The 25,123-nt window shown below is 35.4% G+C and overlaps 1 protein-coding gene across 1 annotated transcript in view; it reads left to right on the forward strand.

Annotated features, from left to right (window-relative positions):
• SNTG2 (syntrophin gamma 2) overlaps positions 1-25,123 on the forward strand; it is a gene marked incomplete at both ends in the record, with an annotated part of 248,656 nt that overhangs the window by 212,632 nt on the left and 10,901 nt on the right. The window contains 3 exons of the mRNA XM_082048487.1: positions 4,055-4,264; positions 20,820-20,912; positions 24,545-24,655. Coding sequence (XP_081904613.1) covers positions 4,055-4,264; positions 20,820-20,912; positions 24,545-24,655 — 414 coding nt within the window. The remainder of the gene's footprint in view (positions 1-4,054; positions 4,265-20,819; positions 20,913-24,544; positions 24,656-25,123) is intronic.

The following is a 25,123-nucleotide window of genomic DNA, read 5'->3' on the forward strand; positions in this document are numbered from 1 at the left end:
TTAGTATTAGAGCTGGTTGTGTGAAGTACAGGTGAGACAAACAACTAAGCATAATAAAACTGGATATTGCATTTTTCATACCGGCTCAGATTAAGTCAATGTGGTGAAGAATGATTTTGCTGTAATTCCTGGTCTATATTAAAATACTTTATTGAATTTCAGTAATTAGAAGCATAAAATTATGTCTTTTTTAGATCATGTGTAGTTTGCAAATATTTTAGTAGGTTTTACATTACAGAAGGCAACATGGTACATTTGTGTACCATAGAATTCTTCATTTTTATCCACCACCTAGAGACAATGTCACATTTTCTGTTTAGCTTGTCCCAAGCAAGGATTTTGGACAAAACTGTAGCAGTCTGTTTAAATAACTTACTTACCAAAGATATTTTCTTCTAAGTTGTATTAGCTGGATTAATTTAGTTCTCTACCAGCTAGTCAAAAACTGTTTTGCAGATGAAGTAAGAATAGATGACAGCCTACTGAACTATGAGAATAAAAACAAACATATAATCAGGAAGAAGAAAAACTGAAAGATCAGTCCCTTCAGATAAAATGCTGTTTCACTAAAAAAATCCAAATTAGCATTAGTTCTCAGCAGCTGCTGTCCTTCTCTCTGCTGTTCCTCCTTTGACCATGGACATGGTTGTGGAGAAGGAAGGTTGTTGCCTTGTTACCTGTACAGATCCTGACTTAACATTGTGCCAAAGGAAAACTGTTGAAGTTTCATATCCTAGGGAAGTGCTACTTAAGGCTGTTGTTTTTTTTTTTTCTGGTGCAACACAGTTCTTTGGGACAGTTCACAGAAGGAAAAGCATAGAGGGGAGTTCTCTGTAGTGCTAAATGACAAAATTCTTCAAAGAATGGGGTGGCAGGGAGTTTCCATGGCTTGATTGCTCAAACTACTTGTCCTAGACTGACTTTCAACAACGTGGGCATGTTTTCCTGCACCAGTTTTGTTGACTGTGTTGTTGGTTTTATTTGGTTTTTCCTGTTTTTCTCTGCCTGAAGCCTGCAGGCACTGGGCAAGGGAGGAACGTTCCCTTCTCTGGCAAATGTGGGGAGAGGAAAGTGTGTTGGGCAGTGCCATGCCAGGAAAATAGCAGTCCTGAAATATGGGACTTGAGCTCAGCTCTGGAGCATGGGCTGCATGAGCAGAAACGTATTTTTCTGTGCATAGCATTATTTTAATGTGACCATGTCTCCAGCTGGGTACATGTGGGCAACTTCAGGTCCTGCCTGTCACTGAGACAGCAGCAAAGAGCAGAGGTTCTGTCCCAGATTATTTGTTCTGTCTCCTTAATATTCTTTAAAATTTACTTTTTCCTGATAAATAAGTCAGGCATCGATGAAATATGTGCTCATTATGCATTTTGAAAAGATTTTGCTATGGTTTGGGTTTTGGGGGTTTTTTCTCCTTCAAATCTTAATATTGATTTGAAACTCAGTCCTTCCTTGAATATTCTGGTAATTTCAAGGACAGTCTATCCTTAAAGTAAATTCTGTGATACTTTTTCATTAAGAAAAATAAGTGGGAAATAAACACCCAGCATTCAAATCTTTAATGTTCTTGACATTTTAATAACCAAATGTTTAATTGCCAGTCTTCATGAATACATTAGCTAAAGTGCAAAAGCTCAAATTCAGTGTTTTAACCTCTTTTCTGTTTGGTATAAATGACGAGGCAAACTGCAAAAATCTTAAGTAGAAAAAGGTCTTAAGAAATTGCAGACTGGAAGATGGAATTCGTGTTGTAAAAACTGCCATTTGGGAAGAGTTTTCTTAAGGATTTCCAGACGCTGGTTAGAACTAGTGCAAAGCTGTGGTAGAGAGTTCTATTGTATATTTTCACAAAAGATGGATTTTAAAGTGAGGTGCACTTATCACTCACATAATTGTAAGCTTCTTATATATGGTTATTATGACAAAAGAGTTGAAAATGGAAAATAAGAATCCAATATTGAAATGGCATTTTAAAACAAAATGTTTACTCTATTTTAGATGTGTGTGTATACATACTTGTATATAAATACACACTTGCATACACAAACATGCATATACAAATATGTGAATTAAAATTCATCACATACTAGCATATTCATGACACTTAGTGGTAAATATTTACTGGAACTGTTACTGAAAACCTGTATTTTTCAGGGGTGAGAATATTAGATGCAATTTTTAAAGCCATTTGTCTTAAAAAAAAATTTTGTTTTCTTTTATTGCCTGGTGTTTTCACACATGACATTTTCACATGCAAACTAAAAAATATTAATATAGTAGTCAGTGAGCCAGGGTGAGCAGTACTGAGTCTTGAAACAGATGTAGGTGTAATATCTGTCACTCCCTGGCTGCTGAACACCAGATGATATATATGCAGGTATTTTTTTCAGATTCCTTTGCACCAGTCCAAAGGAGTATCGTAAAATAACACTGAACTTCCTCAAGATGGTTCTCTCCTCAGGTAGCTCTAGGGCCATTTTTGATGACGAAGTGCTGCAAACCCTGGTGGCATTGTGTGGTGCTTCTGAGGTGCCCCACAAAACATCCATAGTTTAACAGACTACAACTGAGTAAATTATGTAAAGTTACATTTGCCAGCTTTGTGTTATTCACTAATTCACCCACACAAGCAAAATTTTCAATTTCCATCTGAGTATTTTGATCCTATGTGTGAATATGAGAGCAGTACGCAGAGAAGGGTTTGCTAGTGGACCATTTATTTTCTCTGCTTTTCATTACTAAAAAGTAGACCTTCACTGCTGTCCTGTGATGGCAGTTGTGTGTCCATCTAGAGCAGGAGGGACACAAGACCCAGAATATTTACACATTTATTTTATATCTGTTGGAATGGTTTACGTTACATTTGGATGCTCAAATTCCAGTTGTCTCTTTTCATGTGCATGGAGTTTCAACAACAGCCTCGACAGGCTATGATAGACTATTAGGGGTTCTGTAAAAATAATTATTAATCTTCATAAAGCTCATCCTGACTGCAAGATTCTGTGACATGGGTGCCACTACAAAGCTGCATTCTGGTCTTTTCAAAGCCACCTATGTCCAGTTAAACGTAACTTTTTTTTGCCTCAGATCTGCTTGACTAGAGTCAAGTCTCCTAAACTGAACCTGGAGTGCTAGAGAAAACTCTGCTTGCAGGTCACTTTAGAAAATAAAAAATAATATTCTCTTTGCAAATTACTTTTTTTTTGTTTTCTCAGTCTTTTCTGCCCTATACCATCATAGAGAAATAGAGATAGGAAAAGGCTCTCTCTGATAAATAGAAATTGTAAAAATTCATAATTTGGAAATTCAGTCAGTGCAAGTACTCAGATGTATAACCAATGGCTTTTTTGTTTAATTTTCTTTTTCTCCATATTTATGCTAATCAGTGAAGTTTTGAAAGATTAGGGAAATTTCTTGGAATATTTTTTTTCATTTACAAAACATTCTGTCACAGGGATATTTTTTATTATGAAAGATTGATGTGAAGTTTTTCTTCTTCTTGTTGAAGGTGATGGTAGGATCTCACTTTACACTCCTTGTCTTCGCAGAGCAGCATTGGCAGCTATTAGGAGACATTTGAAAGCCCGCGTTGTCATTTCCAGAATTAGCCCTTGGATCTTTGATAAATTACTGCATTCCTTGGTGTTTAGCATATTGGAACCCAATTAGAACATAGTTACATTCTCCTGTAAAGCTGGTACAGAGCTCTCAAATTATATTCAAACAAGCCAGAGATTTCCTTCCTTTTCACTGTAAACAATGTGTTGCTACAAACTCCTTTAAAATTATGTATGTATGTATTGCTTAGGTAACTTTGACAGTATTTAGGAGCAGCAAAGTAGCTCAGATTACATGAAAGGGTAAAGCGAATAAGAAGCAAAGAGAGAAGTTGCCTTTGAAATTATTACTTAATTCTCAGAACGTTTCTTCAAGATAAGTATTAACACAATGACAGAACATATCCAAGTACCCATCACTTACAGAAGACAATGTTGCTTTAACTGTTTGTTTTTGCTAGATGAAGAATCACATACTGAAACATGTCTTTCAGCTCTGGCTTGCTGATGATTGCTGGCTACAAGCAAACTTATATTTAGGTATTCATCAGGACTTTGAGCTTGAAGACCAGAGGCCATATTGTTTCAGTGTTATGGTTGGACATGGCAAGAGTCATTATTTCAATGTAGAGCTGGGCAGCGAGTTGGCAGTCTGGGAGAAATCATTCCAAAGAGCGATTTTCCTGGAAGTTCAAAGAACAGGGGTAAGTAATGAATCATTTAAATCCTGGAGACATTTCATGAGTGAAATAAACATGAAAAATGTTTAGATAATTTGGGTGTTTAATAATTGCATTGATGTGCTCCATGACTAAAGATCTGAGTAGACTTTAATATACTGGAAGTACGCTTTACTACACTGGAAGCTTCTAAAAGTTTCATCTTCGCATCAATATTTGTATGACAATGACTATGTCATAATGGTCTGTGAGTGTGTTATGACAGTTTGAAAACTGGAAGTTGACTTTGATCATAACAAACTGGAAATGAATACATTTTACCCCTGGAAAACTATTTTTGTGGACATTCTGTAGTCCACCTTGAACATTTTCTTCGGGAAGGTTTATTTTCCACTCACATAAGGTGAATTTGTTATGTTTTACATAATGATTCTGGTTTAAAAGAAGGAATATTTTCCTCTTACATTGTTAATTGTACATCGGCGTTGTTCTAGTTAAAACTGGAAGATTTTGAGCACTCAGCATTAAAGTGAGAGACAAGTTTGTGATAGTATTAAATTCTCAAAATTAAAGAGCACATTATTGCTTTCTACTGGCTAGTAAAGTTCTCTCAAGTCAATTATTTTCTCAGATCTGAGAGAGCACTTCCCATTAGGTGTATTTAAGATAGCTGGTATAAGTCTAAGATAGTAGGTATAGTTGTCTAATTGTGGGTGTCTATTGGCATTGTGATGAGCGGAGTCCAGAAAATGATCGTGCTTAACCTAAACCAGATAATCTCTTCTAAAGGAGATACTTTGTGGTATGAAAACAGATAAGATAAATTGATTTTGATTTAATTTGCAACTTAAAGCACCTCTGTACTGTTATATAAACAAATTATTTGCTGAGTATCTAAATTCATACTCCAAAGCGAGCTGGACCAGTGGTATGGGAATGGATGGATTAAAACCATAGGCCTTCTCCAATTATAAACGTATGTACACAGTTTAGCACAAATGTAAGCTTGATCTGGCGTGTTCAGGTTTGCAGGGATCTAGAGCTGTTTACAATAGCGAGAGCACTGGATCACAGCATTGCATTAGCACAGCCTGCAGGGAGCAGGAGTCCTAGCACAGGTGTTGAAAGAGCTCCTCTAAATTTCCAGATCTCTGGGATTCTAACAAGGTTTGCAGGTGCTTGCTTAGAACCCTTCCAATTGTCTCTTTGGACTCATGGGGTAACAAAAAAGATTGTGTAACGGTGATGCTGTTGCTTCTGGATTTCTCAGAAGGAATGCAGTTCTTCAGAAAATAATTGTTTCTTCCTGAAAGATTGCTGGGCATCAGGGAAGCATTAATAATGCATAGTGACTATGCATAAAATATTTTCTTGCATTAACTCTTCAAGAAATTACGATTCAACAGTTTGACTAACCATTTGATTATCCTATTTATTATGCATATAAAAAGCAGATAATATGTAATTAAAATTAAGTATAACAACTGTAACAAGTGTGGAGATTAGCTGGTTCAGTTAGATTTCTGAAATATTTATTGTTAAATCTGAAAACTTGTTGTTCTTTTACATCCTAACAATCATAAAATTAAGGAATGTTTCTTTGCTTGTGGAATGAATGACCTTTTGTCATTCGAATCCAACAATCTTCTAGACTCATATCACAAAAAAATACATTAATTTTTTTCCAGCTGTGATTTAACCCATCTGAAACCTCCAGAAGCATTCAATTAAAATCCTGATCACAGTGCTTAAGTCTCCACATGTGTGTTCCCTTATCTTAATTTTCTCTCACTTGGTTGCATACATTCAAGTTTGTCATAAACCACTGTGTCAGTAGGATGCAAAGTGCTGTGGTGATTCTCCATCAGTGAAAAAATCTTTTGACTCTCCTATTTTCTTTCTTCCTTTAAAACATAAATGCTGCTTTGAATGCCCTTCTTTTCAGAAGGATACCAAGAGCAGCATGAATGAGATGCAACTTAACATTGCATAGATTATTTCAAGCCATAGAAAAAGAACTGGCATTTAAGTATCCAGAAAATTGAAGGTTGTCATCGGTAGATTGTCCATAAAAACTCTTTCTCTTGGAGAAGGACCTTAATTGCAGTTGGAAGTTTATTTTTATTCATAAATGATTGGGCAAGATTCTTGGCAGGTGTTGAATTGCAGTGTGTCATTTCAGCCATTCTTATTTCAATGTGGCTTGATTCTCTTTACCATTTGGGGTTCATTAGGAACTTGCCTTTGACAGAGTTGTTAGACTCATTCTGTACATGTTCCTTATGTTTGGTGTTTCTTTAAGAAGAATTGTATTTCTGAGAATATTCTGTCCTTAGATAGTTTATGAAAAGAAATGCTACAGTGCAATGCAATGTTCAAAGGTACTTTAGGTTTTTATCTGCCCTAGTGTGATTTCTTCATATATTTCTTCTGAAAATGACAACAGTGTTAAGTGACAGAAAGAATGCAATAAAGCAGGAAGAAATCCCTCTCACGGTATTGTTCCCCTTCCAGCTATCATAAAGCTATATTTCAAGCTGCAAATGCTTACAAAAAGGAGTCCACCAAGAAACTGCAAATTTAGTGGCCCCCATGAAATGAATCTATTTACAATCGGTGATAACAAGCAAATATGTTAAATCCATGTGCTAGAAGTATCTGTGTTTTCTTCCCAGAAAAAAATATTATAGTATCTGGTGGCTTAATTTGGACAGATGGGGGCAACAAAAATGCAATAGAACTAGGGCAGGAAGGCAGTTCAAAGGCAGAAGAAGTGCAGTTAAAAAGTATTTCCATGAGGCTGATAATAAAAGTCAGCATTGCAGTGAAGGAAGATAGGCCATGAAGTCCTCTCAATCATAACTAGAAGTTCGATCTTCTCCTACAAATCCCAGCCAGCCTCTCTGTCTCAACTGAAACATCCTAAACAATGCAAGACCAATTAATAATGCTCAGATTAAGTAATTATTTTTTCCTTTTTTTTTTGTAACTTTTTTACATTGTAGACAATCTTCAGAAATAAAGCCCCAGCACATTTTCCAGATCTTTTAATAGTTGTTTGACCCTCCAGGGTAGTGCTGTCAGTACTATGGGATTTTATTTCAGTTTTTTTTGAACCTTGTCTTTTTTAAGTTATTTTCTCAGTATTCTTCCCTCTCCTCAAAGTATTCTTTCCAAAGGAAATTATCTTGATTCATCTGAGTCTTGGATATTATTGTTAAATTAATGCAGAAACATCTCAGTAGGATGATTTTGATCTTCGGCATCTTCAGTCTTGTTCAACCCATAGAGAAAAATATTGCAATAGTATTTGGTAGTGGGCAGAGGAAAGAGCGACATTAATACATTTCGCTGTCAGCTGTAGAAAAGTTGGACTGCTTTGGCATCTTGAAACTTTGTACGTGTCACATGGCTGGCAGAAGACAGGAGACCAATCTGCTTCATAAGATGGAAGAGCTCTCAGGAGACTGAAAAAAACATGCAGAGGGAAAGTCATCTACTACAGTGTGTAAAATACACATGGTTGGCGTCTGGTGAGGAGACATGGTTACATACTCTCCTCATTTATCTAGCAACTTTTAAACAGGCGAAAAAGTTTTCCCTTTATGCTTCCAGCTGTGATGCAAATGCTGCAAGCTCTTTTGAATCCTCATGCAGCTGAAAAACTTAATTTTATGATACTACTTACTTTACTTGGACAAAAACAAAACAAAACAAAAAACCCTGTTTAATATGAATTACTGCAAAAAATAGAATAGGTCTCCACTCAATCAGAACAGAAAAATCCAGAAGTTTTGCTGCATGGTTATTTTCTGTGCTTAAAGGTAAGTACTTCTAGTGAACTTCTTTCAATTTTGTTCTGTAACGCAATGACTAATCTTGACAGAAAAATAAACATTGGAAATAAATATATAATAAATGTGTATATTTTTGAGGACAGGGATATGAATGTATTGTGCAAAGAGAAATTTTAGCAGTAAAATTCATGTTCCTGGAATGATACAAATTCCTCCTGTGAGGAACACACATTAAAATAATAGAAAAAAAAAATCCATGTGATATGAACATTATTATGATTATTTGATTATTTGAAGTCTGAAACCTATTTATAATTAACATAAAGGTATGACACAATTATTCCATGTTTTCTCTCTTTACATTTCTGTTAACATGTATCTGCTTCTGTGGATGTTTTATTCTTTTTGTATACAGTTTAAAAATTTACTTATTTTCCTAAGAGTTAGCAAGGAACCATTTTCTATGGTGAGATTCTTGATGCTGAACATGTAAGCCAGACTGGCTCATTGTTACTCAGAACTGCTTGCTGATTATGTCTGCTCCTAGATAAATGCAAAAACAATTATTGGGAATAATGGTACATGCAAAACTGGAGCTTTCTTCATACAGGATTCCCATTTCATTTTTCTTTCCACAAATACTGTGGAGCTAAAACACGATGATTAAAATTCCTAGGGGAAAAATAAAGAAACAATCATTAAAACTCCATTAATGGAGTTGATAATTTCCTCTTCTATTTCATTGAGCAATGATCAATTCCTTTTCAACATTGGTCTATCTGGCCAGTGACTGTCTTCATCTGTGAGCATAAGCAGTGTTCCACACTTATGAAAGGTAACAGACGTGAGAGTAATATCTTACAGTATCCTTAGTTCACTGTCTTCCTGCTCCAGACTTTAACATTTCCCTGTCTACACTGTGTGTTCTTCAGGATGATCTATATGAAATGCCTGAGGAGTCTACAACCACGTTATTGATGATTAAAAGAAAACAAAACAAAACAATCACATAATTATTTTGAAGAAGTGATTTACACAATATCCTTTCTTCAGCTTTGTATCTCTTTCACTTTTTGCTTGATGGACTATCTCTGATAAAGTGACTCATCCTGGTTACTTTTTTATATCCTCTCTGCTATTCATCTTTTCAAATATCCTTGTAATATCTTGTCATAGATTTTATCAGTTCATCAGTTTTAATTATTTTCTAAGCCATTCATAATATTCTCATCTGAGAAAGATGAAGTTGCTGTCCATGAAACATACATTATTTATAGTACAAATCCTTTCAGAATCCATACTGTTGACAGGTTTTGGTTTTCATCTCTTGTTCTTCTAAGATTTATGGTTCGAAAGCTTTCTTTTTAAAATTTATCCATGTAACACTTCCCCTTTGTCCTTCCTTCGCAGCTCAGGAAATAATCTATGCAATCTCATTCATACAACTGCTTGCTGTTTCTTCTGGACTGTTACTTAATTTTACATGCGTATTTCTGTTAAAAATTGCTCTGAAACGGTTCATTGGAACTCAATGAAAACATACAGAAGTGAAAAGATTCCTTCTAGCTGATTTAATAACCTTGCCAAGAAAGCAGTGTTTCCCTTTAAAAGCATTCAGTTGACTATATTATATAAAATACCAATATAGTAGTGACTGTATGCATACATACAACTTTCAGTAATTGGTTTCTGACATGAAAAGTAATGCTTATATTACAATTCACCTACTTGTTTCTGTGATGTGTAAAATCACTTATAACAATGAGAGGTCAAAAAGAAAGAACTGCGCAAAACTGCAATGACATTTTAGAAACCCTCATTTTCATCACATTAAATGGAAAAGTAACTCCCATATTTTGAGTGGCTCCAGAAAGAGCCAAAAATTATGCAATTGTTTGGGCTTTTATTCTCAGTCCACTAGAGATAACAATGGACTCATGATTTCAAAATTAGGAGCCAACTGGAGCCAACGATTCCTTTACATAAAAGTTCAAATGGCTTCTAAACTATTTTTTGCCACTGAATACCAATGCATATTTTAGCAACGTTCCTTTATAGATGGTTAAAGTTGAGTGTTCAACAAGCCCCTGAAAACACGAGCAGTGATGTATGCTGGACAGTGATGTGTATTCCTTGCAATCCAACTGTATGACGGCCAAGCTGTAATGAACCGATTTTTTACTGTGAATGGTACAAGTCCAATTGAAGAGTTTGGATTTAGAGAAAACTGAGGACAAGGGCTTGTGATGTTTGGATCCAGGCAGCCTGAAAGAAGTTTAGTTCCTGGGTCTCCTTCCAGGAACATTACAAAAAAAGCTATTTTCTAGTCATTCTCCAGTGATGTTTTGAATTGATCCTATTACAACTCAAGTTAGATGTAATTAGAATAGAACTTGAAGACTCTGTCCCTACTGGGACTTGTGCAAGATTAGGTATCTTTCCACTCAGCTTTCTATCACAGCTAACCCAACTCTTCCAACTACCCAGTTTCTGAGATGCTGAAAAGACTTTGGCTGTCTCAGGAACTCTGTGGTCAAAACAAACACACTCATTGTTTCTAGGCATCCTTGGAAATTAAGTGGCGCTTGAGAAATGGTAGTCTAAATCACCCTTTGTGACGGAGCAAAAGAATTCCACCTAAATAAACAAAATCTAGCAGAAATTGGGCACTCCGAATAAGAAGTAATTGTCATTTTTAGCTTATGAATAGCTTATGAAGGGGTGTGGTTAGTAGGTCAAGAGAGGTTCTCCTCCCCCTCTGCTCTGCCCTGGTGAGACCACATCTAGAATATTGTGTCCAGTTCTGGGCCCCTCAGTTCCAGAAGGACAGGGAACTGCTGGAGAGAGTCCAGTGCAGGGCAACAAAGATGATTAAGGGAGTGGAACATCTCCCTTATGAGGAAAGGCTGAGGGAGCTGGGGCTCTTTAGCTTGGAGGACACTGAGGGGTGACCTCCTTAATGTTCATAAATATGTAAAGGTTGAGTATCACGAGGATGGAGCCAGGCTCTTCTCAGCGACAAACAATAATAGGACAAGGGGCAATGGGCACAAACTGAAATACAAGAAATTCCACTTAAATATGAGAGGAAACTTCTTCACAGTGAGGGTGACAGACACTGGAACAGGCTGCCCAGGTGGGTTGTGGAGTCTCCTACTCTGGAGACATTCATAATCTGCCTGGACACATTCCTGTGTAACCTCATCTAGGTGCCGGGATTGGACTAGATGATCTTTTGAGGTCCCTTCCAGTCGCTAACATTCTGTGATTCTGTAATTCTTCATGCTAAACTAAGAGGATGAGTAAAGCAGGACTGGTTGATCACAGTGTAATCCTTATGAGCTCCAAATAATATGTTTAAAATGCAAAAATGGTAAATACAGTTGCCAATCCTATCTTAATTTTATATTCTGTGATTATAACAAAGCATATATGAAATAGAATTATATATAGGAATCCCTTTAAGAACGGAAACACCACCATATGCTAATTTCTGAACTAATTTCTGAAACAAACAAATAAGCAAAGTGAATATCCTCCTTAAATTTAGGTGAGGTACTAAATAGCACCTAGATTAGATTAGATTTATAGAGTCATTAAAAAATACTTAGCAGTATTGAGTGTTACCAGAAGCACTCAGTTTAATTACAAATTAAGTTTTAGATTGTTTTCATTAGGTACAGAAAGCTTATTACAATTTCGATTTAACTGGTCATCTTTAGAAATACTATCAAATTCTAATTGATTTTCACACTGATGAAAAAAAACTACCATTCTCCAACACAAAGAAAGATGCTGAGAACCATACAGGTGAATTGTAAATGCATTTGTAAAAATGAATAATTCAACAATTCAGATAACAGGCGAGAATTAATGCCCCTGTTATAGTTTTTAAAAAGCAAGAGAATATATCAATTTATGAGGCAATTGAACAAAATCTTTTTTACATTTTCTGCATTTTAACATTATCAATATAAAATGTTGATTTTCAGGAAGTCACACCAATATTTCTAAAAATAGTAATATATTCTTAAAATTATAAGTTGTTCATATTGAACAGGTAAATCTAAAGACTTATGTATATACCCATTAATATATTTATATTTATTTATAAATCCAAAGATTTAGATAACAACTATGTCATGTGAGTCTAGTTTTGGTATTATTTTCCAGAGTATTCCATAGATTTGACTAAGGATGAAACTGTTAAAGCTTCAAAAGGTTACTCTCATGGATTTTCAACTTTGCATTACCTTTGAATTTTGATACTATGTTTTCAAAAGCTGGTGTTCCCTATTGTTTGCTTGCAATTCCTTTATAAGAATCAGACAGAAAAACAAAATCCCAGCCCAAGCATCATTGATTCAGAACTGAATTTAGTACTCAGGAATGTCTCTTGTTGGTATTTCTAATTTAAATCCCTTTTCAGCTGCAAATTTGTAGAATTTGTAGTTCACCAGAAAAGAAACCTTTATTATATGACAAACTGTATCAAAAACAGGTCAGTCTCTTTGCTGAAGTAAACCATTAGAGTTCCACTAAGGTGAGTGGTGCCAGCCTGATTACTGTGATTGTTACAGAGAGTCTACCTCAGCTACGTGAAAATACACTTGAGACAGTCTACAGGTAGGAAACTCTTAAACATTTAAGTCAATGTTATATCTCACTTTTCTTATGGAAAAATGAGCTGTTGCTCAGGCACAGAGATGAAGAAGCACAATCTCTTCCTGACATAAGCCAAGGCCAAAAAATGCACTTGGAAGTGTCACTGCTAGAGGGTGACACTGATGGGCCGCTGGCCTTTTGTTTTGTCCTTCTGCCTCCATTTCTCTCACTGCCATTTCCTACAATCAATGTAAGCCACAGTCTGCCTGTTCAGCAGAGGAAGTAGCAAGTCTTTTTTCTTCTGTCAGATTTACATTACCCATAGGTTTGTATCACAGAGGGACTGCTGTGGCCGAAAGCGGGCATCCATAACTGCAGTATATGTTCATCTTGCCAAGCAATAGCTAAACCCACAACAGTTCAGGAGAAATTAGTTAACCTATCAGCCTTCTTATAGGAACACAGTCCCCTACAGAGAATCATTTGCTTCAGGCCACATATGTGTGTAGTCCTCTCTGTGATAGTGGTTTACTGTTCAATCCCAGTTATGCTGACGTTTTTTGAAAAGGCAGCCTGTCCAGTGACCTGCTGTAATGTCGCAAGTTCTGCAAATTACAGAATCACAGAATCGTTGGGGTTGGAAGGGACCTCTGGAGATCATCTCGTCCAACCCACCTGCTAAAGCAGGTTCACCAGAGGAGATCACACAGGAATGTGTCCAGGTGGGTTTTGAATGTCTCCAGAGAAGGAGACTCCACAACCTTTCTGGGCAGCCTGTTTCTGGGCAGCCTGTTCCAGTGCTCTGGCACCCTCAAAGTAAAGAAGATTTTCAACATATTCAGATGGAATGTCCTGTGCTTCAGCCTGTGCCCATTGCCCCTCATCCTATCATTGGGCACCACTGAAAGGATTCTGGTCCCATCCTCTTGAAATTACAAATAGATTAGATCGGATAGATATTTATTTCATTTAGAACAGCTGTAGTTTGGCAGGAATTTCAGTTACAAGTGTGGCTCAGATTGTAATAGATGTCCTGAAGGCAAAAGTTGCAAGCATAGCGGTATCCTGAGAAAACCAACATTTAAAACATGAGCATATTAAGCATGGGTGTTATTTTCTAAAGCACTGAGCTACCACTTCATCTACTTAAATCAATAGAAGCTTTCTTCGAAGTTTGATGAAAGTATAATGACCTATTATTTGAGTCCTCTGAAGCATCTTAATTTTAATACCAGTGTATCCCTTGCATATGTATATACTGAACCACAGATGTGTGTCAATGTTTAAAAAAACCCAACTATAATGTCTTCTTGAAATAATCGGATTATAGCACCGTCTTTTGCAAGAGAATGTACTTTTTTATACTAATACTCAGTCGAGTGTGTAAAAAAGAGTCATTTTATGTTGTTAGATGCCATTCCTTCGATTGCAGCAACTGCAGATTGTGAAGGAATTTACAGGAATTTGTTTCAGTAAGGTGGTTTTAGCTGTATCTATCCATAACTATCACAGTTCTGTAACGTTTTAATTGTGATATGGTAAATTCCTTAAAGGTATAGCCAAATGGGTGAATCTGCTGCATTTTTTAAGTAAAGGTGGTATTCATTTGTTCACTCTCACAAAAATTATTTCACTGATCCTTTTGCACAGTTTTCTGGAACAGGAATATACCTGAGCTTCGGAAGTCTGTTCACAGAATCACAGAATCACAGAATGTTAGGGACTGGAAGGGACCTCAAAAGATCATCTAGTCCAATCCCCCAACTCCCTGTTCTGGATGAAATTTCTGAAAACTCTCATGCTCTTGATGAATGTCAAATTTCATTGTCATTTTCTCATATACTGTACATTTCTACATATACTGTAAATCATATGGATTTACAGTAAAAATGCTTTCAATGTACTTTATGTCTTCTGAAAGCTTTTTTAAAAAAAGTTGATATATAATATAAAATATTCTATCCTAAAATAACAATCAAAATTTTAAAATATGAGAAAACCCAAATACATGCATTTTAATTCAACTATTTTGGAATTTCAAAGAGTTTAAAAAGCACTTCTGTTTAGCAAAAGTAATTCTACGTAGAAAGACTGTTAAAGATTTTGCAGGCTGTCTTCAGATTTAAGGGGTTTAATTTTGTATGCCTCCTAGGATACTCTCTGTGGGCTGAGATATGTTTCTCAGTACAACCATAACAACTCCAGTTGCTCTTATCATCATCTCCACATCCAACTTGGAATTTTTTTTTATGGTAAAAATTGAATTTTTGAAAAGGCTCACCCTTGACCTAACCAGTCTCATATTAAGGCTTCTACTAAACTCTGTGTTTTGGTAAATACATTGGATGCATAAGAAACCTTACTCCTGTCACTCCTGTGTGCTTTAATAGCTTGTAAAAAGCTGCTGTATAAATTCTTAATGTAGGGATCTGTGTTCCAAACTGTCTGCTGTTGGTACAGGTTTTTTCCTTACCCTCACTGTATGTTAAATGCTGTTGCGCATTATTTTATTTCTAATGCATAATAAAAGAGCACATGATTTAGGTCCTTCTCTGTTTCAGGCATTTAAGTTCTTCTGTCGTGTCCTGCAAACTTCTTTCAATTTTTTAAAGATGCCCAGAGTGACAGACTAAAAAAAATATGAAATATAATATGCATTGGGATTTGGTCTCAGAAATAAGAAGAAACAACTCTCAGTGATATTTGGACGATACTCAAATTTTATCAGTTCAAATTGGCAACCCTGGAGTCTTCTGTTAATATAATTGAAACATTGACCAGTAATTGATTTCTACGGAAAACTCTTACAATAAAATTCAATTATTATGTTAATCTGCAGAATAACAAACAAATGACTTCATATACATTTAGCCCATTAGAATTCTGCTCTCCTCCTCATCTGTATACAATTCACTTTCATAAGTCTTTATGAGATCGTGGACTTTTTTGAAAAGTCAAATCCTTTAATAGCGAAAAGTGCTCAGTTTGGATATTTCTGGTTGTTCTGATTGAGATTTTTAGTCACTTGATTTTGTTCTGCATATGGCTAAGCTTTCATTTTTATGTTTTTTAGATTAAATCACAAAAGATGTATCTTGCATAGCTCAAAAGAGCTTTGCCATTAACTTCAATAGGTGTTGGGGTCATCACTAAATGAAACATGCTAAATGCATGCACTGTTTTCACTTGTATCTATGTTCATTGGTTGTTAACTATACAAAAGGAAAAGTACAAGAACCAGATGATCATGGCCGTTTTATAATAGCTGAAGCTGGTACTGTTTTTGCTGAACAAATAAAACTGTATTCTCATCAATTGTGCTATTTTGCATGTAAAAAGGATGACTTGACTCTGGAAAACAATATTCCAAAGTCAACATTTTCTTAAGATTTTAGCATTTAGTATATTGATGGCATATTATTTCCATGCAGAGACACGGCACCTGTTTTAGCCTAAAATGAATAAACAAATAATATTAATACAGTGTGCAACACACATACTGTATGCATATGGATATGGTTCTTGCCCCAATGCTTTGCTATCTGAATGTTTTTACAATTTATTTTTGGAAAGTATGTGTTGAATTCTGTAACATGAGTATACTGAGAAATAATGTGTGTGTTCCTACTTGAGTTGAATACATCTTTACAGCCAATCTTAGAGCAATTCTATGTATAAATCTATAAAGGAGTCGGCAGGATAGGAGGGGAAATGTGTAGTTTAAACAGTAAAGTGTAGTGGTGTTGCCTGCTTTCTAGTTGCTTTTTGGAAAATAAACAAGCAAAATCATGTGTGTGCCAAATTTGTATTAATGTAGAATAGAAGGCAGATATTTATTTCTGTAAACACTAGAAATTCCTGCTCAGAAGAACATAGCTGAGCCCAGAATGAATGAATGTATTTCATATAAATGCTGCTGTTAAAGCAGAAGTGAGGTTTTTCTTCATGTAAGACAATAATTGACCACAATGTAGGCAGGTATCAGCTGAATTTTTGAAACTGTAAGCTTGATGAGGCATTAGGAACAACAGCACTAGAGTTATAAAACTAAACTCTGTTAAAAGGAAGAGGCAGTGTGTCATCTTTCTGAGTTGCCCTTACATGAGCAACATCACCGAATCTCATTTATTTCTCAGAAACATTATTTGCCAAGGAAGTAAAAGAAATCTTAGGAAGAGGAATATTGACTGAAAAGGTTGGTAACTGACCGACCTGATTCTTTAAAAATGATATAAAATGATATTTTTATACTATGAAGCTTTGTTGATGATCTCAGAATGAAACATCTCAACTGGCAGGTATTATTACTAATCATATTTTTAAAGAATTTCACTAAAAAACATAACTAGTGGAACCCCTATTTCTTAGACAGAATTCAATCCTACATCAGAGTAATGTTAAAAGATTATTTATCTTGAAAAAAATCCGTAGGTACTACGTTGGACACCTATGACAGGACTTAGGCAAATTTAGGCCCCCCAGCTAAAGCATTTCAATAGGTTTATATTCCAGTAACCACAAAAATCTATTGCATGTCCAGATTTATTTAGAAGCTTTTGGACTGCACATTCCCTAAAGCAGCCAGACTTGTTATGGCTCCAACCTACACAGGAGAACTACACGTGTCTGCCGAAATCAGAAGGGTACTCACTCTCCATGACACCTCCAGCTCCTAGATGCCAGCCCTCTTTTCCCATCATTTAGCTTCCAAAACTCTCTTTTTCCTAATTCTCTGCCCTACCCAGCCTTCCTGCTCCCCTCCAGGAACTGAGAATCCCCTGTAGTTTGTGCACAGACAAGAGTTTGCCTTTGTATCAACAATTTGCTGAGGAGAGACAAATTTTGTTAGCAAGAAGAAAAAGCCATGGCCTGCTTTTAACCTTCCCCTTCGGCTTTTGGAGCAAAGAGGATTGCTCACTCTCACACGAGCTACAGCAATGAGTACATGTGCTAGGACTGCTCAAGACTGGTATTGCCAGGATGTGAGATAATTAGTGCATAGGTATATTAGCCTTGTGTGATAACTGCCTACATTTATAGTGCAGTGCTAGCACAATAGTGTCAGGTTGACCACCGCAAGTCTGCCTGAAGAAGCAGCTGGCACATCCAATGGTTCTGCAGAATAGCTGCAATGAAACCTGCCAGGGGGAGGGCAGGAGCTCCAGGATCCTGAAACAGTCTGCTAATCAAGGAAGATAGATTAAAGCTGAATTATTTCTGGGAAGTCTCTACATCTATGAGAAAGATAGTGAGTGTATATGTGTAGTCATTGTAACTATTAAGCCCTCTCAAGATCTGGGAGGATAGTCACTGGTGTCAAAGACAGACCAGTGCCACACTTCTGAGTAGGAACAGGAGGTGTAATAGGTTCCTTCTATGAATGAGTCAGAAACACTGTTCTTCCCCTATTTGGACCGTCTTAATAGCAACTTAATTATCTTTTCACGAGTTAAAGGTATATGCATTGAGATACTGATACCTGAACAAATACATAGATAAGAGTTTTGTAATTGTCTTTTACTACAAATAATTATTCTACAGGTCATTTCACCATTGCTTGGAAAACAAACAATTGATATAGGAGGTATATTACAATTTTCTGAGTGGTTGTAGTTCAGGCATAAGACCTTTTAACAGCTAAATTTGTAATACTTTGACTAAAGAATCTCATCAGGCTTAAACTTTCAGTCTACATCCCCATAATGTTCGGAATCACAAAGGTTCAAACTGGAAAAACCTTTACATCTTGTCTGGAGAAGTACAAGCCAAAGATGGTCACTATACCACATTTGCTAACATTTTGAATCTTCATATGTGTATGAGCTATGTAAATTAGTGTGACTATTAGGAAATAGCTGTATGATCAGAAAATAGCTTAATGCACATCTTAAGGCTGATAACCTTGTAGATTCTCACCTTCCTCTGCTTTTGTGTTAAGCTAGTAGTAGACCTAAGCATGGGAAAATCTCATTTCCAATTGGTAAAGAAGATTTTTTAATATCTTTTTCATCTCTGTTGCTTAAACAGTGAGTTCTCAAGCTGGCTAATATACAGTGCTGTTTGCTTTTCTGCAAAATTCACTACAAGACAGCTACGCCTATATTTCTTATATTAAACTTCTATGTAAAAATTGTTGTAGATAACCAAGGGTGATCACACAATTGCAAGTGTACAGGAAACTTATTCCAAAGGCAAGAAGGAAAAGGAGGAGTGCTCTGTACTAGTGTTAATCAGTGGAGATAGGGATCCTTATCCCAGAGCTTGGAATCTGCTCAAAGTCATTGAGCAAATGCCATAGGCAGGCTTTTGAATTTATACAGCAAAGCCCAAACTAATTCTGTTGTAAAGAAAAAGCTCTGTCTGTAGTGTTTAGCACAGTGAAAATGCAATATAATCTGTTTGTCTCTGGTATTTGTCTGCAAATAATTTCCAAATCAGTTGCACTATTTGCAAATATTTAGTGTTTGTAAAGTACATCAGGCTAATTATTTGTGAATAGTTCATTTTACTATTTATCATTTGTGGCTGAGCAACTAGGTGCTTACCAATTGGGGGACTCTAATTTAATATGTTTTAAAAATTGCTTTGCTGAATTAGAGCTCAGCCAGTGTAACTTTTTAATTGGAAAATAATAGAGAATAAGTTATGACTGGTGCTTAACAACACCTTCTAATTACTGAATAAAATGCAGGGATATTTAAATGTCATTTTAATTGAGTATCACTCACTGAAATCTTTTAAAGTGCCAAATAATATGATCTTTGAACACCAACAAGTAAAATAATTTATTCAGAAATAATATACATCTCTCTCATTGTTGAACTGATTATACTATTGTGTACTAATAAATTAATTTCATTCCCAGCCCTTTCAAAATCCTCTATAAATTTCATATCTTTAACTCAGAAGTGGTTATTTTAGTATAACTCTAAACATTCTTATTAATAGTGGAATGAGGAAAGCTTTACAATTACTACATACAAAAGTTTTAGATTGTACTAAAAATCTTGAAGGAAAGATTACAAGGACAGTTTTCAACTTCAGCAAGTTTATTAATGCTTTAAATCTCCTCTAGGATATTCTTATGTTAAAACTATTTTTTTTTTTAATTTAAAGAAACTATTCAGGTACAAAAATTACATGGAAACAAATATCTAAGCATGAGGCAACATGGGATTTGTGAAATATCAATGAGAGCAATGTAATGCTCCCTTGGCAGGAAAAAAAAAAAAAAAATTAAATATATCATAAAGCCCAAGGGTTTCATTTTTAAAATGTCTGGTAAGGTGAGGTGAGGAAAGCTGGAGACAGGATCTGATCTCTACTCCTGCTGAAGGCAATGTGCTTTTTGCCATTAACTACAAATGGTGAATGTTGTCAGGTTGTTTCATTTTGCATCAGCAGCAGAAGCTTTTTCATCTTCCTTCAGAATCCATCATATACCTAAGTTAGCTAGCCTTAAAAACACATTTAAAGAAGAATGTTAATTGAATTTTGCTGTAAAGCTTATTCAGAAGTTTAAAGAGAACTTACGGGTTTTGTTAATAAAACAGACTTTCTCTTTCTAACCTGAAAGGTGATCAAAGAATTGATGTGTATATGTAACACTGTCTGCAAGTATTAATGCTAACCAATGAGTGAGAGTTATTAGTTCTTCTTATTAAATTCCAGTAACTAACATTAACATAGTGCTGCTCTGGCACATCACCCAAGTTTATGAAAGAAAAAATGTTGAAAAAAAAAAAAAAAGGTCTACAAAGTTTAAATGAGATGGAGAGGTCAAGCAGACAGATAGCTTTTTTCATTTGCTCAAAATGATGCCAGAAGTCATTAATAGGTCAGGTCTAAGCAGTTTTCCAGAAGCTTTGAAATGGTCAGATTTGTCTTTGTTTGTTCTGTGTTGCATTTTGGAAGGGAAGGTTTCCAAGAATATGGTATTTATTTTCTGGAAGAGTGACTTGGAATATAGAAGACCTCCACTTAATGTCTACCTGACAGATCTGCTACTGACCTACATTCAGAAGTTTTTGACAATTTTAGAATGTAATAATATAAAGCAGTACCAGTGTTGCCAACCGAATGTCTTCCCACACACAAAAATGCATAAAATATTATTTTTATATGATAAATGATGATGATACTTGTTCTCTCAAAAATCACATGGTTTTCTTTTCCAGTCTAAAACATACATGTGCAGTTGGCAAGGGGATACCCTGTGTTTCACAGTCGACTTTGCTCTGGGATTTACCTGTTTCGACAGTAAAACAAAGGTAAGAGGAAAAAAAAAATAAAACATAGCTTTGGTGGGTTTTTACTCTTACTGCCTTTGTCATTAACCATAGTTTTTGATGTTAATCGGTATTGGTAATTTTTATGTGGATGTTGAGTATTTCTTCCTCAAACATACTGTACTTTTTATTTATACACCACTACTGAAATGTAGTCATTTTGGGCCTAGAAAGGGACAATTATACTCGTACCTTAGCATGTAAAGATACATTTTGGAGAAAGATATAAAAAGAAGTAATTTCCTTTTCAAGTAATAAAAGAACTTGGTTTCTTAATAAAGAAGAAATGCCAAGATTTTTAAAAGATCACTAGTCATGAAAAAAAATTTATTATCCCCCATTCTATTTGTTTTGAAGCTATAGATATAAAATAGGATTAACTATTGTTCCATCATAAGAAATTTAGGCCATGTCTAAAATAAGCAGAACAAGGGCAAATGCATTTCAAAGTCATAATCTATAAGATTAAATTCACTTATTTTGCAAAACAGAGTGGCTATATATAAAGTGCCTACAGGGGATAGTTTATGATAGATGCCAACTTCCAATCTCTCTCTATAATTTTACTATTTTATATATAATTCAAAGTGATACTCTAATTTAAATTATTCTAAATTGTTTTATACATTTATTTACCAGTAGAAGTAAACATACATTAAAAAAATATTTCCACCTTAATAGACCTATACAAGAGAAAGTCTGTCCTGTGAAATACGCAGCTCCAAACTGAAAGGATTTTTTAATTATATATTATATTACAGAACTTCAATCAGTCATCCTGAATTAAGAGGAAACATGCTGCATTTTGAAATATTGACAGAGGGTCTAGTTTTAGTGTGTTAGTATTTTGGTGAGTTTAGGCCAAAAGGCACAAATCTTTGTGCAGAGAAATGATGATCAAGATCACTGTTACTTGAAAATTTAGGCTAATTGTGTTAAGTGCACTATTCTACAAGGCGGTATAAAATTTCAGGAAATATGTTTGCATAGCTTCTCTCAGGTGACATTGTGTTCTGAAACTGCGCTTTTTGCACAATTGTGCACTCTGTGTGTAGCCACAACTTACCTATAGACACCATTCTCATTAAATTAGGCTATATAAAATGTTTCTTTTAAACGTGAAGATTGATTTGGTATACTCACACCTTTAAATTTATAAACTTCTCTATTGATGCTGCTTTTTACAAGATTGGAAAATGAGCCCTAATTAAAATCCTGTTCCCACTGCATTCAGTAGAACCAAAATACTACTTTTAAAGGGGATAGGATGTTAAGCCACAGTACCTACCTTCAATATTGACGAGGAGGAGAATTTAATGAACCTTTGTTTCTTACCTAGGGAGAAACAGAGAATAATGTCAGATAGATTGATTCTGTTGTTAAACTATAAAAATTCTGGAGAGCTCAAGACGTTTATTGTTCATCTATGTGAGAGATGGTGATATCCTCTGCATCCTCAAGCCTGAGTAAGGCAGTAATGGGTGGCTTCCACAGTTCATCTTACTTCCATAATTGTCAGTTGGAGCTGACTGTGTTGCCCAGCACTGATAGATTTATCAAAACCTTTCCTACCAACACTGAATAGATTGTTGAAGTGGTCAAAGCAATTAACAGTTCACTAGGGATGCAGCAATTTTTTCTTGAAGATAATGAATTTCAAATTAAAGTCATCTACTCATGCAAAGAATGGCCTTACACCAACACAGGTGTTCATACAGGCTTTTTAAAGTGAAGACCAGTCTCCCCTCTGCCCTGGGACTCTAAGCCGGTATCTCAAATTTTTGCTCAACCAGCTCATGTAGTCATTAAAAAATGTTCTTCATTACAGTCTGTAAAAAAAAATATAAAAAGGGCCTCTCTTTTACAAATGACAAAATAAAAAGGGCAAGAACTTTTGCTTAGGCATTTAAATGTATTTAAGGAAGCTCTCCTAGAACTGTTTTGGGGGAATTCTTAAACTTATTTGAAAGAATTACTTCATTTCATACATGTTCTGTTCCAGTGTCATCATGGGCTTAACTCATGCAGCGTTTACTATTTTGGGCCCATTACAGACGAATTCTTGTGGCCTGCAGTTGCTTTCTATCCTATCATAGAGATTTTTTTTAACTTGTTGGCTTGATTGGTTCATCTTCTGTATCTTGTGTCTCCAGTCACTCATCCAAGATAAAGAGTGCATTTTCTTCCACCTTCCAGAGCCATCTACTTGTTTTCCACTCAGTGTCAACTGTTGAGAGAGATTATGACTCCAGCAATGCCTATTATTGCTAAATTGTTCCTAAGTTCTTGTTTCATCTTCACCCTAGGAGTTACGTTCTATAGTGAACATTCATCTATCCTATTTAGATCCAAAGTCATTTAATACTTTTCAGGTGGTTTAATTAGGCCCTCTGGACCCAGTTAAAATCTCTTCATGAATTTGAAGTTTAAGCACCATCACAATGCTGTAGCATAGTTGGATTTTTCTTCATCTGTTGTATTTATCTAAGTCAATGATGTTTATGTCTGCAGGGAACCAGGAGATGGAATCAGGATTTTTGTGCCTTCTGTAAACACTTTTTTATTTATACGACATTACCGTTCAAATGATGAGTAGGGTTCTGAAGACTGGTAGCACTGGTCTACATGAAGAAGCTATTTTGCAATGAGGCATATTGGAAAATGGAACATAGCAAACTTTTTTCTGTGTGTGCTTATGAAATAGCCATAAAAGTATTCAAATTGTGTTTCCTCAGCAGTGTCCAGGGATACATTTCAACATGTGCATAGAATTTTCATTAAGGTTATAGGGATTAAGGAAACAAAAGTAGGAAGTCTGGATGCAGGTTGTTACTTTGTGGGTTTTTATTTTGTATACATTTATTTATTTTATATACATTTTCAGGCCATTAATAGAATACATTCAAATAATACAGAAAAATAATTTCCCAATATTTGTTTTTAAAAAGTATCTCCATAAATACTAAAACATACCTGTCAATCTAGGATTTGCTGACAGTTATAACATGCTATGCATAAACCTGTAGGACAACAAGCAGCCTAGAACTGTCTACTGTGGGGATTATTTTTTGTGGTTTGTGAGACTACGTTCAATAATACATTTCTGCGTTTCTGTATCTTATTTTCTCTGAGGATTTCCAACCATGTTACACACATCAGTAAATTTAGCTTTGCAACATCTGTGTAAGACATTATTATCTACATTATGCAAATGAGCCAGCTGAAATATGAATGATCAGGATAGGTTATAGAATTGTGTTCGTAGTGAAACCAATACAAACATCTTCATGGACCTTTCTAGAATTAAACTTTTACCCTGGATTTTGGTATTTCCTACGCAACTGAAACATTTACATTTCAGATAATTTCTAGATGAGTGTTTAATTGGTGAACATAATATTGTATCTTTTGCTTTGATACAGAGCTGTTGATTGTATTTGTTCTGCAACCAGCCTGCTATCATGCACTATGTTTACTGCCCTAATGCTTTATCTTAATACATAAAAATCGATCAGAGAATCATAGAATCATTTAGATTGGAAAGGACCTTTAAGATCATCAACCTGTCATTCTAGGTAAGAGTGTGTAACAGAGTCCTTAATCTTTGCCTTTAGAATGTTCTGTGGAGGTTTAAATTCTCTCAGCTCAAAGGCTCTTCAGATGATGGGAAAACAAGAGTAAAGCTGCTTTTTCAGAATCTGGACACCAAACAAATTGAGACAAAGGTAAGAAACATCCTCTTTCTCAGTTTAGTAAAAATAGGAATGGAATTACTAACAAAGCATCAAAAAATTATTACTGCACATGCATACGGTGAACTCCACATTGCAGTTTTTCTTTTTTTCCTCTTCTCTAGAAATTCCACAATAAATGGAAGTGATGTAGTATCTATAGAGTTATTACACTATTTGGACAAGCCTGTTACTGAGTTGTATTATGATGGTGTTTTACTATAAAGTTATTTAGTCAACCTATAATAGATACAATATCTAATAATATCTAATATCTTAAAATTATGTAACATTTATTATATTTAAAAGGCAATATTCTTGCCAGAGGCCAAGCATTTCCTGAAACCTATTGGTTCTACCATGAATTAAGAGCACTCAGTGCTTTGCAGGATCTGGAATTAAGCTGTTGAGGCATCCAGCCACTGCTAGAGATATTCGGTGTGTCTCTTTTTTTCCCCTCTA

The sequence above is a fragment of the Streptopelia decaocto genome (assembly GCF_964273445.1).
Source record: "Streptopelia decaocto genome assembly, chromosome: 3".
Taxonomy (NCBI): domain Eukaryota; kingdom Metazoa; phylum Chordata; class Aves; order Columbiformes; family Columbidae; genus Streptopelia; species Streptopelia decaocto.